General features: G+C 41.3%; 1 protein-coding gene across 4 annotated transcripts in view; it reads right to left on the minus strand.

Annotated features, from left to right (window-relative positions):
- LOC141074233 (uncharacterized) overlaps positions 1-15,222 on the minus strand; it is an 83,346-nt gene that overhangs the window by 11,172 nt on the left and 56,952 nt on the right. For 2 of the 4 annotated variants that reach the window (XM_073561818.1, XM_073561817.1), the window contains 5 exons: positions 5,157-5,307; positions 4,114-4,317; positions 3,907-4,030; positions 3,374-3,456; positions 3,183-3,288 (listed from right to left, as the gene is read on the minus strand). In XM_073561818.1, the coding sequence (XP_073417919.1) occupies positions 3,183-3,288; positions 3,374-3,456; positions 3,907-4,030; positions 4,114-4,317; positions 5,157-5,307 (668 nt within the window). Of the gene's footprint in view, positions 1-3,182; positions 3,289-3,373; positions 3,457-3,906; positions 4,031-4,113; positions 4,869-5,156; positions 5,308-15,222 lie in introns of those variants that run through there. The other 2 variants (XM_073561819.1, XM_073561820.1) reach the window with 2 other exon arrangements.

Consider the following 15,222-nt stretch of genomic DNA (forward strand, 5'->3'; position numbering starts at 1 on the left):
TGGCCTGTGCGTTGGAAGGTCCTATGAGTGGACCGGATTCCTGAAGAGCACATGGTGAGGCAATGGACCTGGAAGGTCTCTGTGTTGGAAGGTCCTGTGCATGGACTGGATTCCTGAACAGCACATAGAAAGACTGTGGACCTGGATGGTCGCTGTGTTGTAAAGTCCTGCGGGTGGACTGGATTCCTGAATAGCACAGTATTAGACTATATAATTTCAGTCTGTGACGGCACTGTGTTGGGGAAGCTACCGTCCTTCTGAGGGTCTGGACTGTTGGGTTTGGCCTGTGGTACAAGTCATCGTCCTGGATGGCGATCCCAGTTAGGTAGCTTCCCCAGAAGCTAGGACTGACAAGAAGTCAGCATGTGGAGCAGGAGCTCCTGTAAGGTAACTCCAGACAAGGGTGCTTATAGTAAGGGCAGACAAGTATCTGCCATTGGAACAGACTGTTGGTGCTTGTTATGTTCCATGGATGTTAATGAACTGTGCGGTCACCCATGGTAACTGGACAAAGTGATGTCCAGCGTGTTTAGAGACTGCAACCGAATGTCGTGTGTCGGGGAGTAAAGAAGTGAGAGACATTGACATGGCGTGCGGTTCCCACAGTAACTGGACAAAGTGAAGTCCGGCATGTTTAGTGTCTGCGAATTAAATCCGTGTGCTAAGAAGTGTTATGGACTATGTGTAAGGTCTGTGATGTATAACATGGCCTACAGTGGTTTATGCGGAGTATAAATAAACTGCATGGACTGTTTAAGCGAGAAAACATTCCTGTGTGCCTTCATCCTGTTGCCAAGCGAGTGTTCCCAACACATGCAGTAAGCGCTGCCTTACAGTACACTGGTGTTTTGAGTATTGTCTTTCTATATCTATTGATTCTCTCGTTATACCTGCTCTGTTCTTATGGTTGCCGTGCACCACTTAGATAATACATATGCTTCATTCACTACTTTTGATATATTACTAATATTGATGGTGCACAGGCTTTCCCTTTGGACTTCGCATTTATATTACACTTTGATGGTTAATCTTTTACTTATTTTATATCTATTTTGTAAGTACACCTGTTGCTGTCATGTTATTTATATAGCATTATTTGTATCTATATTTTATATAATTATATGGCGCACTTCTTTGCAATTATACTGTGCATTCCTTTACTTAGAGCCATACCCACTCCTCTTTTTTCCTGTACTTGTCTTTCCCCCGTTTACAGTTTTATAACTCTTGTGGTGTTTTTTATACAGTTGTTATAATAAAAAAATTCAAATTTTTATTATTCTCAAAAAAAGCATTGTGCTCTTTGTGGTTCCTATTTCTACATTCAGCAGAAATTGTGGGACAAATTTTGGTGCCATTTTTACAGTTTTCCCAGTATGAAAATGTAAAATTTGGCGCTAACACAATTTTCGTGGTAAAAATGTAAATTATATTTTTCCTTACTGCCCAATGGTATAAAATTCTGTGACAATATAATCACTGCACCCCTAGATTAATTCATTGAGAGGTTTAGTTTGTAAAATGGGGTCACTTATGGGGGGGTTCTGCTGTTCTGGCACCTTAGGGGCTCTGCCAATATAACATGGCACCCTCAAACCAGTGCAGCAAAATCTGCACTGTAATATGGCGCTACTTCCCTTCTGAGGTTTGCACTGTGTCTCAAAAGTAGTTTTCGACCACATATATCGGTGAACTCGGGAGAAATTGCCAAACATTTTCTCATGTTACCCTTGAGATAATACAAAATTTGAAGCTAAAAATGATTTTTGCAGGAAAAAAGTAATTTTTTTTTTTTTTTTAATTCTCACAACTTAATGTTATAAACTTCTGTGAAGCCTCTGGGGGTTCAAGGTGTTCAATACACATCTAGATAAGTTCCCAAAGGGGTCTAGTTTCCAAAATGGGGTCACTTGTTGGGAGTTTCTACGGTTTAAGCAAATCAGGGGCTCTCCAAACGTGACATTGGGTCCACTAAAATTCTGCAAGCAAATTTTACATTCAAAAAGTCAAATGGTGCTCTTTCCCTTCCGAGCCTTGCCGTGTGCCCAAACAATAGTTTTCCCCCACATATGGAGTATCAGCATGCTCAGGAGAAAATGCACAGCAGATTTTATGGTCCTATTTTCTCCTGTTACCCTTGTGAATATGCAACATTTGGGGTGAAAAATTTGATTTTTTTATTTTCACGGCTCAACATTATAAACGTTTATGAAGCATCTGGGAGTTCAATGTGCTCACCACACATGTAGACAAGTTCCCAAAGGGGTCTGGCAAAATCATGTCACTTGTGGGGGGTTTCAACTGTTTAGGCACATCAGTGGCTCTCCAAACGCAACATGACATCCACTAATTATTCCAGTAAATTTACATTCAAAAAGTCAAATGGAGCTCCTTCCCTTCTGAGTTCTACCGTGCACCAGTTTTTTTTCCTCACATATGGGATATCGACATGCTCAGGAGATATTGCACAACACATTTTACGGTTTACTTTTTTCTATTACCCTTGTGAAAATAAAAAAAAATTGGGTCTAAAATAAAATTTTTGTTAAAAAAATGTAAATGTTTATTTCATATTACCACATTCCATTAATTCCTGTGAGGCACCTGAAGGCTTAATAAGCTTCTTGAATGTGGTTTTGAGCACCTTGAGGGGTGCAGTTTTTAGAATGGTGTCACTTTTGGGTATTTTCTGTCATATAAAACCCTCAAGGTCACTTCAAATGTGACGTGGTCCCAAAAAAATGGTTTTGTAAATATTTTTGGAAAAAGGAGAAATCGCTGGCCAACTTTTAACCCTTATAACTTTCTAACAAAAAATGATGTTTCCAAAATTGTGCTGATGTAAAGTAGACATGTGGGAAATATTATTTATGAACTATTTTGTGCGATATGGCTCTGATTTAAGGGTATACAAATTAAGTTTGAAAATTGCAAAATTTTAAAACTATTTGCAAAATTCTTTTTTTTCACAAGTAAAAGCAAGACATATCATACAAATTTTACCACTATCATGAAGTACAATATATCACGAAAAAACAATCTCAGAATCAGTGAGATCTGTTGAAGCGTTCCAGAGTTTTTACCACATAAAGTGAGTGGTCAGAATTGTAAAAACTGGCCTGGTCATGAAGGTGAAAATGGGCTAAGGGGCTGAAGGGGTTAATATATGGTTCATTACTCACCTGAATAAAAGGTAACAGGGGCTTCCTCGTTTTTACATTGCTGATCTCCAATCACAATATCTTCATCCTCCACATTTTCACTTTTTACCACAATGAATTCTTCATCCTGATTCACATACACAACAAATAATGAACGACTCCTAAAGATCATGCAGTATGTCTCCAGGATTATCATGGTGAGGATTATCTACCTGTGGATCCTTCGTTACATTTTGATTTTCCTCTGAACAGCTCTGAGGTCTGGGAAATATTTCTGCTGTACTTCTTGGTGCATCTGTTGAAAACATACCATGAAATAGCATACATTTAAGGGTGTGTGCACACGCTGCGGATTCTGCTGCGGATCCGCAGCGGTTTTTGCCCTCCGCACTGAAACTGCTGCGGTGTACAGTAGCATTATGGAAAACGAAAACCGCAGTGCAGACGGTGCGGATTTTTCCACGCGGTTTTGCTGCGGTTTTCAATCCGCAGAAAGAAATGACATGTCAATTCTTTCTGCGGATTCCGCTGCGGTTTACCATCTCCTCCATTGTAGAGATGATAAACCGCAGGGCAAAACTGCAGGCCAATCCGCAGATAAACCGCAGGTCTTCTGACCTGCGGATTTACCTGCGGATTTTACTAAATCCGCGAGGACAAATCCAGAGCATTCCGCAGCGTGTGCACGTACCCTTAGACAGCCATCCACATAGATCTCTCCACCACAATGAAAAAAAAGTCTCACCCAGCAATGTAAGAGGCTGATAACTCCCCATCATGGCTCCTTTGTACTGATCCTTATGTCCTTCTAAATACTCCCACTCCTCCATGGAGAGGTACACGGCGACATCGTGACGCCTTACAGGAACCTGACACACAGTGATACAGTCACCATTCATATATCTCTCTTGGGGTTACTTCATAATATCCCAGCGTTCCCAGTAGGGCTCACCTCTCCAGTCAGCAGCTCAATTATCTTGTTGAGGAGTTCTAGGATTTTCTGCCCATTGTTTGTCTCAAGTATCAATGCGGGAGGTAGAGGCTGTGCAATGGAGTTCAGGTTACTGCTATATCCCCCTGATATACGAGGATGCTTTCTAGGTGTTAAAAGCTCACCAGATGACTCACCAGATGACTTATTAATAACTGTATAATCCTATACATGGAAGAGAGACCTTTTGTAATATCACTGTATGTAGTCCCAGAGTCCTTCATCGCTCTAGTGTTACTAAAGGATTATTTTCAACATGTGTCCTCAGCAGCACACTGCTCCACAGCCTCTTTCACTTTCACTTGTTTCTGGGGGGAGGGGGTTTGTTCTAGAGTCTACCCTATTGTCACTATACTTGAATCACATAGAGATAACGAGGCCTTTGAACAAGTGAAATCAAGCTCAACTAATCATTGAATAGGAGAACTGCTCTGAAAACATTGTGACTTTGCAGGATTGATAGTAGCTATGGTTCAGGAGCTGAGGGGGAAGGATGAGAGCAGCTGTAGAAATCAAGGTGAGAGATAGTGGCTGAGATCTCATGAGTTAACTTCTCAGTCTATAATATAACAACTGCACATACTTGGCCAGATTATGGTGCTCAATCTCCTAGGCAACAAGCTGATCAATATGTAAGATAAAAGCTCTCATAGAGCAGGATAATGAAAGCAGAAAGAAAAAGCAAGTCAATTGCCAATTTGCTTATTTTCAGGCTATGTGCACACGCTGCGGTTTTTGCTGCAGATCCGCTGCGGATTTGGCAGCTGCAGATCTGCAGCAGTTCTGCAGACAGTGTACAGTACAATGTAAATCTATGTGATTTACAATCTGCTGCGCACATGCTGCGGATTTTACCTGCGGTCCCGCAGATACAAATGCGCAGACCAATCCGCAGCGTGTGCACTTAGCCTTATGCTGTCTAATTATACCAATTTCAGAACAGAAGAGTAACCCTTTAACAGTGATAAATGACAAAATGTGAAATGATGCCACGAATGCCTCACCTGCCCACTCAGCAGGAAAAGGACCTCCAGGGTGAGGTTTAACATCCTCTTTGAAACCTTGATCATTGTTTCCTTTATCAGTGAATCATTAAAGGAATAGACTGTCTTGTTATGTAGTCCATGTAAAATCTTCATCTGGGAAAATACTGTGCTGAAAATAAAAACATGTACAGTTTTAAAGTTATTTATGCCCCAATTTGCATCCTCTCACAAATATATACCATATATATTCTAGTATAAGCCGACCCGAGTATAAACCGAGGCACCTACTGTTGCCACGGAAAACTGGGTAAACTTATTGACTCATTGTAAGCCGGGCATGCATTGTCCCCTCATCCCTGTCCTAGTATGTATGGCTCCCCTGTCCCTGTCATTGTGCGCATGGCTCACCATCCCTTTCATTTTATGCATGCCTCCCCCTCCCTGTCATTGTATGCATGCCTCCCCGTCCCTGTCCTGGTATGCATGCCTCCCCTGTCCCTGTCATTGTGCGCATGGCTCCACCATCCCTTTCATTTTATGCATGCCTCCCCCTCCCTGTCATTGTATGCATGGCTCCCCGTCCCTGTCATTGTATGCATGCCTCCCCGTCCCTGTCCTGGTATGCATGCCTCCCCTGTCCCTGTCATTGTATGCATGCCTCCCCCGTCCCTGTATACATGGCTCCTTATCCCCTATACCTGTTTGCTTGTTTTCTATTGAAAAACAACAAACATCCTACTCACCTACCTGCGCACCCTGGATGCTGGCACTGCATCTCGTTCCAGTCGCCGGCGCCTGCAGCTCTTCCTGCCGAACGATCATGTGGCCCCACTCATTAAGGTAATGAATATGCAATCCACGCCTATGGGAGTGGAGAGCAGCGCATATTCATTACCTTAATGCTCGATTTGTGGTGGCTCCCACGCTGCTGCAAAATGTACGGAAACCTCTCAAAAAACAGGCAGTCCCAGGGCAGCCATTCAGGCTGTCCCAAGCCCCCGGTGAATGTGGAAAGAATGGGGCCGTGGTTAGACAAGTACCACAATAAACCGTCAGCAGCGCATATTCGGTTCGGGTTTTCGTTCGGATTTTTCATCCTTTTCATTTTTTCGAAATGTTCTTTGGCCTCCAATTTAAAATCAGCAAGAGAATCCCTTGACATCTTATGATGTAAATTAGATAAGGAAGTCAAGTTGGGCCGGTTTCAGGGCCCCTTCCACGTTCGACCGTTCAAAAATTTATGAGTTTCCCCGTTGGGTATCGTCCCTAAGAAAGAGCCCGGGAAATACCGGCTTATTCACCATTTGTCCTACCCGAGGGGACGATCAGTGAATGATGGCATACTGAGTGACGACACGACAGTTACATACGTGTCGTTCGACAGGGCAGTGGAAATGGTCAGAGGGGCCGGACAAGGGGCCCTTATGGCAAAGTCGGACATTGAATCCGCTTTTCGGCTATTACCAATTCACTCGGACTGTTACAATCTCCTGGGTGCGATGTTTGAGGGGTGTTACTACTATGACACGTGCCTTCCTATGGGCTGCTCCATCTCTTGCCAGTATTTTGAAGCTTTTAGCACCTTTTTGGCATGGGTCATTTGTCGGGAAACACACCTTTCTTCTATTACGCATTACCATGACGACTTTTTGTTCATAGGGCCACCCAACTCGTTGATCAGTGTTTCACGATTTGGAAGGTTTTAAGTCGTTATGTCCTTTTTCGGGGGCCCTCTGTCCTGGGAGAAAACGGTCAGCCTGGTTTCTGAAATCATTTTCCTAGGTATAATTATTAAGTCGGAGGTAATGGAATTTAGGTTACCCTGCAAAAAAAACAAAGGATTACTCTCGTTAATTGAAGGTTGCCTTTCAGTCGGTAAAGTGTCCCTTACCCAGATACAATACTTTTTGGGTTCCCTAGACTTCACTTGCAAGGTAATGCCTATGGGGAGAATTTTCTTTCTTGCGTAGGTTGGCTCTCGCTACGAAGGGGGTCAAACATCCCCACCATATGATCAGAATTAATTCTCAGCTATGGGATAATTTGGTGGTATGGATGCGCTTTTTAGTCAATTACAACGGGCGTACTTGTTTTCAGTAGGATGAATGCGACAATAGTAAAATAGAGCTGTCTTCCGAAGCTGCAGGGTCCGTGGACTTTGGCGTTCGTTTCGGTGGTCAATGGTGCTCGGCCGGATGGCCCGAGTTCTGGGTTCAAAGAGGGTGGACGAAGAACTTGACTCTCCTCGAACTGTTCCCCATAGCAGTTGAAATCTGGGGGCCGGTATTAAGCAATAAACGACTTAGAATGCCAGTGCGGTGCACGCGATAAATCACTTGTCGTCTTCGTTCCCACCAGTCAAGTTAATCAGATTCTTCGTTCTGAAATGTTTCTCATTTAAAATATGGTTCAGAGCTAGGCATGCTCTGGGATGTAGTAATGATATGGCTGATGCTCTTTCTTGGCTAGGCCTGCATCCATCGGCTCAGGCGGGAGGTTTGCGCTGTCCGCTCTCAATGTGGGAGGTCCTGGAAACTTGATGCCCCTGACACAAACGTCAAATGAACTGGCTACGTGGAGAGCTTATGGCAAGGCGTGGAATGAGTGGTGTGTTTTGGTGTCAAACAAGCCGGTAGGGTCATCGGACGAGTTGAGGCTACATTTTATTATAGCATATTTTCTGCGTATGCATGTTAATGGTGTGTCGGGGGCTGTGGCATGGAACCACCTATCAGGGTTGGCATTTCATTTTAAGTTATGAGGCTGGGCGGATATCACAAAGCACCTTTTGATTGGTCAAGTTTTGAAAGGATTGCGCTGGGATGATATTCGGGTTGAAAGCAGGCGTCCAATTTCTTTTCATTTATTAGCCAGTGTAGTGGAAGGAACCAAATCAGTTTGCAACTCGAAGTACGGCTTGAGAATTAGGGTGCATAGATTTAAAACTAATCCCGAAGGACGGGATACATGGTTTCCCACATTTGCAATTCCGTAGATTTATGTCCCTTGGGCTTAATTAATAATTATAAAAGCTTCAGGTGCAGCGGGGACCCCTTTTTTCTGCATGAGAATGGCTCCCCTTTAGTATCTGGTCAGTTCCTGGCAGTAATGAGACGCATTTTGACTTATCTTGGCCTGCCCGCAGTGGATTTTGGTTCTCATTCCTTTAGAATCGGGGCCACTACGGAAGCTTCCAGGACTGGATTATCTGAAACGGAGATTCAACGGGTCAAAAGATGGAGATCCCGATGTTTTGCTCGTTATATCAGGCCTGAGTTGGAATTGTAAGATCTCGGTTTTATGTTCGGGGAAAAAAAAAGAAGAAAAGGAGGCGAGTAAGAGGCATAGTTGAAAACTTCTGAAGTATTTAATGTGGGTTTGATGGTGTTTATAGGTAATTGTTCTGAAATCTCGAAGCCTGGAGAGTAATTGTTTTCTCTTTTCAGACGGTGCTCGTCCCAGCGTATGGCTCGTGGGACACTTGTATGTTTATTGGGCAGCCTGGAGAGAGGATTCTCGTCCGGGAGGACGCTGGGTTTTCTGGATATGGACGTATCAGGGAACTTATTTGGTCACAGGTTTACCAAGAGGTGGTCTGCATTGCACATATGGTGTCTTCTCCGGCGGTGGTTGTCATACATGTCAGGGGCATAGTACTTGGCCTCATCTCAGCTCGCCGAATTATTGACCATCATGAGATCTGATATGGACAAGTTCCCAAGCTTCTTTTCTGTAATGCACATATTGTGGTCAGAAGTAGTCCCCAGGCCGATATGGCGTGGTGCCAGGGAAGGCACCGCTATGGAGAGATCGAGGTGCACGTTGAACCAATGGATATCCCAGTTTATGAGATTCAAGAACGGCATAATGATTAGAAATCACCGACTCGAAGGGGACAACGCTGGGTTCTTGCTCCCTGATGGTGTACATCTTAATCATGCTGGCTTGGACATTTTTCTGTCGGGTCTTTGAGATGGTGAGATCCAAGCTCTCCAATCTATTGGGGGGTCATTGCTCAGTGTCAAAGCGCTACTCCGAGGCGGAATGGGTGGAGGCTTTGATGGTGATGAAACCTGCAACGGAAGACAGACAATCTCCCTACACCCCGTTATTACGCAAATTACTGCCTGGTTTGAGCTGCGACCATAAGGCTGTGTGCCCACATCGCGTTTTTTCTGCGTTTCCGCAGTATATTTGCCGCAGCGGAAACGCTTAAAAAACGCTAATAAAACGCACCCCGATGCAATCCTATGGTACTCCGCAGTTGCTGTGCCCATGCTGCAGATTTTACCGCTGCGGAATTGCATAGCGGTAAAATCCGCAGCATGTTCATTATTTCTGCGGAATTGCGGCGATTCCGCCGCCATGGGCTTGCATTGAAACACTCACTTTATGCATGTGGCTATGCACACCATGCGTAAAGTGAGCGCTTCATGTGTGGATGGAACCCAGGGTCTGGAGGAGAGGAGACTCTCCTCCAGGCTCTGGGTACCATATTCCTGCAAAAAATAGAATTAAAATAAAAAAATCGGGATATACTTACCCTCTATCAGTCCCTGGAATCCTCTCGCCTCTCAGCCACGCTGCCAGCATCTTGCGTTCCCAGGGATGCATTGCGCGAATTACCTCTGATGACGGTCTCGCTTGATGCTACGTCATCGGAGGTCATTGTTGCAAGGCATCGCTGGGAACGGAAGTTGCCGGCAGCATCAATGAGGGGCTGATGGAGGGTAAGTATATCTCTCTTTTTTATTTTTTAAATTATTTTTAACATTATATCTTTTACTCTTGATGCTACATAGACAGCATCAATAGTAAAAAGTTGGTCACACTTGTCAAGCACTATGCTTGACAAGTGTGACCAACCTGTCAATCACTTTTCCAAGCAATGCTTCAAATCGCTTGGAAAAGCACAAGCATTCTGCAAGCTAAAAACGCTTGCAAAACGCTTGTGTTTTGCGGGAAAATGCATGCGAATTCCGCATACTTTTTACCCGCGGCAGGGAGTTGCGGAAATGCTGCGGACATTTTCGCAGCATTCCTGCAATGTGGGCACTTAGCCTAAATCTTACACCACGTTAAAAGATGAGTCCTTGTTACATCTATCCTCAATAAAGCAGTTATGTTTTGACAAATGGTGTGGCGTCACTTCATGGGAGTCAAGGGGTTTGGGTCGCGGCAGTCTGAGGAACACTGCAGCCACATTCCGGCTGCTGTACCCTGACTGCTGGGCCCTTCTTCCGGGCTGAAAGAAGGTCTCCCATGGAGTGATGCAGGTGGGAGGTGGTTTCCTTCCTGGGGTTGTCCCCGGCCTGCAGGTTTATATCCCCTCTTTTCAGCAACTTCGGCCTCTTTGCTGAGACCCGGACCTGTTCCCCGCCCCCCCCTCCCTGTTTATTGTGGGTATTCAAGTTGCAGCTGTGAAATGGGTGGAGACTTTGGTGGTGATGAAACCTGCAGCGGAAGGCAGACAATCTCCCTGCACCCCATTGGTAGGCAAATTATTGCCTGGTTTGAGCTGCGACCATAAATCTTATGCCACGTTAAAAGATGAGAGTCCTTGTTACATCTATCCTCAATAAAGCAGTTATGTTTTGACAAATGGTGTGGCATCACTTCATGGGAGTCAAGGGGTTTGGGTTGTGGCAGTCATAATAGACTCCGGGTCTGCCACCTACAGTGGCCCCATAAGATCTGCCATAAGTAGGGTCAAACAGGCCTCCAGTCAGTGTAACACTAGCAGGTTTAACGCACTGCAATATAAAAGTATTATAGTAATATATTAGATTAGAAATAAAAGTAAATGATTACTGTGCCTAAAAATAATAAAAAGGTTCAATAATATTTAAAAAAAAAAATGAAAAAACAAACCTGTGATTGGTTTGTTATTGAAACTGAAGTCTTTATGTAAAAGTAAAAATAAGAAAAAAAAACACAATTTTATTTTCACATCTGAAACCATCCTAGCTATAAATACTGTCCCATAATTTATCACAAACCATAAAAAATAATAAAATATGGCACTGAAGTTAAATAAAAAGCTATAAGTAAAAAATGGTATCACTAAAAGTATTAATGCATTCGGCAAAAAACAAGGATTTTGCTTGGCATGAGCATCTCATGGATCTATTGCGTAAAGATAAACTAGTGACCTTCCAAGGGTTTTTTCTGAAACTCTCCAGGAAGTAGAACTGCAACTAAGTTAGCCCTTGGGAGAGAGGAAGGCCATGCATGAATGTGGCTCTCCCCATTACAAACTGAAATGTCATAAATTTCAATGTACAGAGCCAAAAGCATCATACATGTCTATCTGTAAAACTCTTATACATCTTTCAGGAATAACAAAGATGGGTCAAGGGATCCCATTCTCTTAAAATGTATGGACACAGAAACTTTGTGCTACCCATCTTTGTTATGGAAGCTATGCCATATGTGGTCCTCGTACTGCAGGTTGTGCACACCTGCTTCAAAGGCTACTTCTATTTTAAAAATGTATCAAATTCATCATCAATCCACACGAAATGTGATACATGGCAGATTGCTGAGCGTTCGGCAGCTGGGCTTATAATACCCTGTTAGAATAGAACTGTGAATGCAAATGCATTCCAACTACTGTATCTCTGGCAGTTCCATTTACATTTCGAAGGATATTCTTAGGCTAAGTTCACACCAGGCGTTTTTGGTGCTTTTTTTTCTCTGCAGCAAAACCAGCACTCTTGTCAGAAAAGAAGCATGTTTTTATGCATTTTTGGTGCGGTTTTTGATACTTTTTTTTGCTGTGTTATTCAGGATTCCAAAGTCCCAGCTTTGCTTCCACCGCAGAAGCATGACCACAGGTCACCAATACAAGACATATGTTCATGAAAAAATACACATACAAATGTAACAGCTGTGGAAGGTGAATTGGTCTGGAATAATTTACCTAAGACACTGGCAATGCATTGAGTTTGTAGGATACTGTTTTAACTTTTGGGGCTCATCCCAATTTGCAACTAAAAAAACGGTCCGTTTTCTGGATGGAAAAAACGGACCGATTCTATGCGATTGTCATGCGAGTGTAATCCGATTTCAGTGTGATTTTTCCATATGACATGCATATGACATCCGTATGCAATCCGTATTCAATGCGATTTTAACATGAGGTTTTACATAGAGCAGTTCTCTGTATGTAAAAACTCATCTTAAAATAGCATTGTAAAAAACAAACTGTACACATCGTTTTAAAACAAAAGAATCTTCAAAACACACACATATATATATATATATATATATATATATATTTTTATTTTTTATTTTTTGAGAGCGACATACCGTAGATAGCAGAATAGCCGTTAATTCATTTGTTAGCTTTTGTAAAATAATTGCAAAAGTCGACAGGATATGAGACATGGATTACATACAGTAAACCATTTAATTTCATTTATTTTTTTATATGTACATATATACACACAGGGTACATACATACATATATATATATATCTATACACACACATATATATATATATTTATATAAACACACATAATATGTATATATTATATATATGTACCATATAATATATATATTTAATATATTATATATACATATCATACATATAATATAAATATAATAAAAATATAATATTATATATATATATATATATATATATATATAGACATGCTAGTAACAAATACAATTATTCTAGTGTTGGTTCTAAATTATGGACATGTATTTATTTAATAAATGATTATTTCAAGAAACAAAATGGAGTGGGGTCCTCCTATTATTTATAGACAGCAACACTATACTACGGTAATTGTATTTGTCACTGATTATATTTATATATATTATATCTTTATTATATTTACATTATATATGATCTATACACACACATATATATATATTTATATATACACACATAATATGTATATATTATATATATGTACCATATAATATATATATTTAATATATTATATATACATATCATACATATAATATAAATATAATAAAAATATAATATTATATATATATAATATATATATATAGACATGCTAGTAACAAATACAATTATTCTAGTGTTGGTTCTAAATTATGGACATGTATTTATTTAATAAATGATTATTTCAAGAAACAAAATGGAGTGGGGTCCTCCTATTATTTATAGACAGCAACACTATACTACGGTAATTGTATTTGTCACTGATTATATTTATATATATTATATCTTGATTATATTTACATTATACATGATATGTATATATATATATATATAATATATTTATATATTAAATAAATACTATATATATATATATATAATATATTAGATATATATTATATCTACAGTTGTGGCCAAAAGTATTGACACCCCTGCAATTCTGTCAGATAATACTCTGTTTCTTCCTGAAAATTATTGCAAACACAAATTCTTTGGTATTATTATCTTCATTTAATTTGTCTTAAATGAAAAAACACAAAAAGAATTGTCCTAAAGCCAAATTGGATATAATTCCACACCAAACATAAAAAAGAGGGTGGACAAAAGTATTGGCACTGTTCGAAAAATCATGTGATGCTTCTCTAATTTGTGTAATTAACAGCACCTGTAACTTACCTGTGGCACCTAACAGGTGTTGGCAATAACTAAATCACACTTGCAGCCAGTTGACATGGATTAAAGTTGACTCAACCTCTGTCCTGTGTCCTTGTGTGTACCACATTGAGCATGGAGAAAAGAAAGAAGACCAAAGAACTGTCTGAGGACCTGAGAAACCAAATTGTGAGGAAGCATGAGCAATCTCAAGGCTACAATTCCATCTCCAAAGACCTGAATGTTCCTGTGTCTACCGTGCGCAGTGTCATCAAGAAGTTTAAAACCCATGGCACTGTGGCTAACCTCCCTAGATGTGGACGGAAAGGAAAAATTGACAAGAGATTTCAACGCAAGATTGTGCGGATGTTGGATACAGAACCTCGACTAACATCCAAACAAGTTCAAGCTGCCCTGCAGTCCGAGGGTACAACAGTGTCAACCCGTACTATCCGTCGGCGTCTGAATGAAAAGGGACTGTATGGTAGGAGACCCAGGAAGACCCCACTTCTTACCCCGAGACATAAAAAAGCCAGGCTGGAGTTTGCCAAAACTTACCTGAAAAAGCCTAAAACGTTTTGGAAGAATGTTCTCTGGTCAGATGAGACAAAAGTAGAGCTTTTTGGGCAAAGGCATCAACATAGAGTTTACAGGAGAAAAAAAGAGGCAGTCAAAGAAAAAAACACGGTCCCTACAGTCAAACATGGCGGAGGTTCCCTGATGTTTTGGGGTTGCTTTGCTGCCTCTGGCACTGGACTGCTTGACCGTGTGCATGGCGTTATGAAGTCTGAAGACTACCAACAAATTTTGCAGCATAATGTAGGGCCCAGTGTGAGAAAGCTGGGTCTTCCTCAGAGGTCATGGGTCTTCCAGCAGGACAATGACCCAAAACACACTTCAAAAAGCACTAGAAAATGGTTTGAGAGACAGCACTGGAGACTTCTAAGGTGGCCAGCAATGAGTCCAGACCTGAATCCCATAGAACACCTGTGGAGAGATCTAAATATGGCAGTTTGGAGAAGGCACCCTTCTAATATCAGGGACCTGGAGCAGTTTGCCAAAGAAGAATGGTCTAAAATTCCAGCAGAGCATTGTAAGAAACTCATTGATGGTTACTGGAAGCGGTTGGTCGCAGTTATTTTGGCTAAAGGTTGTGCAACCAAGTATTAGGCTGAGGGTGCCAATACTTTTGTCTGGCCCATTTTTGGCGTTTTGTGTGAAATGATCAATGTTTTGCTTTTTGCATCATTCTCTTTTGTGTTTTTTCATTTAAGACAAATTAAATGAAGATAATACCAAAGAATTTGTGTTTGCAATCATTTTCAGGAAGAAACTGAGTATTATCTGACAGAATTGCAGGGGTGTCAATACTTTTGGCCACAGCTGTATATATATCCATGTCTTCAATATAATATATATATACACTCACTGGCCACTTTATTAGGTACACCATGCTAGTAAGGGGTTGGACCCCCTTTTGCCTTCAGAACTGCCTCAATTCTTCGTGGCAGAGATTCAAC

The sequence above is a fragment of the Dendrobates tinctorius genome, unplaced genomic scaffold, assembly GCF_039654945.1.
Source record: "Dendrobates tinctorius isolate UK_male_01 unplaced genomic scaffold, ASM3965494v1 ptg000331l, whole genome shotgun sequence".
NCBI lineage: Eukaryota > Metazoa > Chordata > Amphibia > Anura > Dendrobatidae > Dendrobates > Dendrobates tinctorius.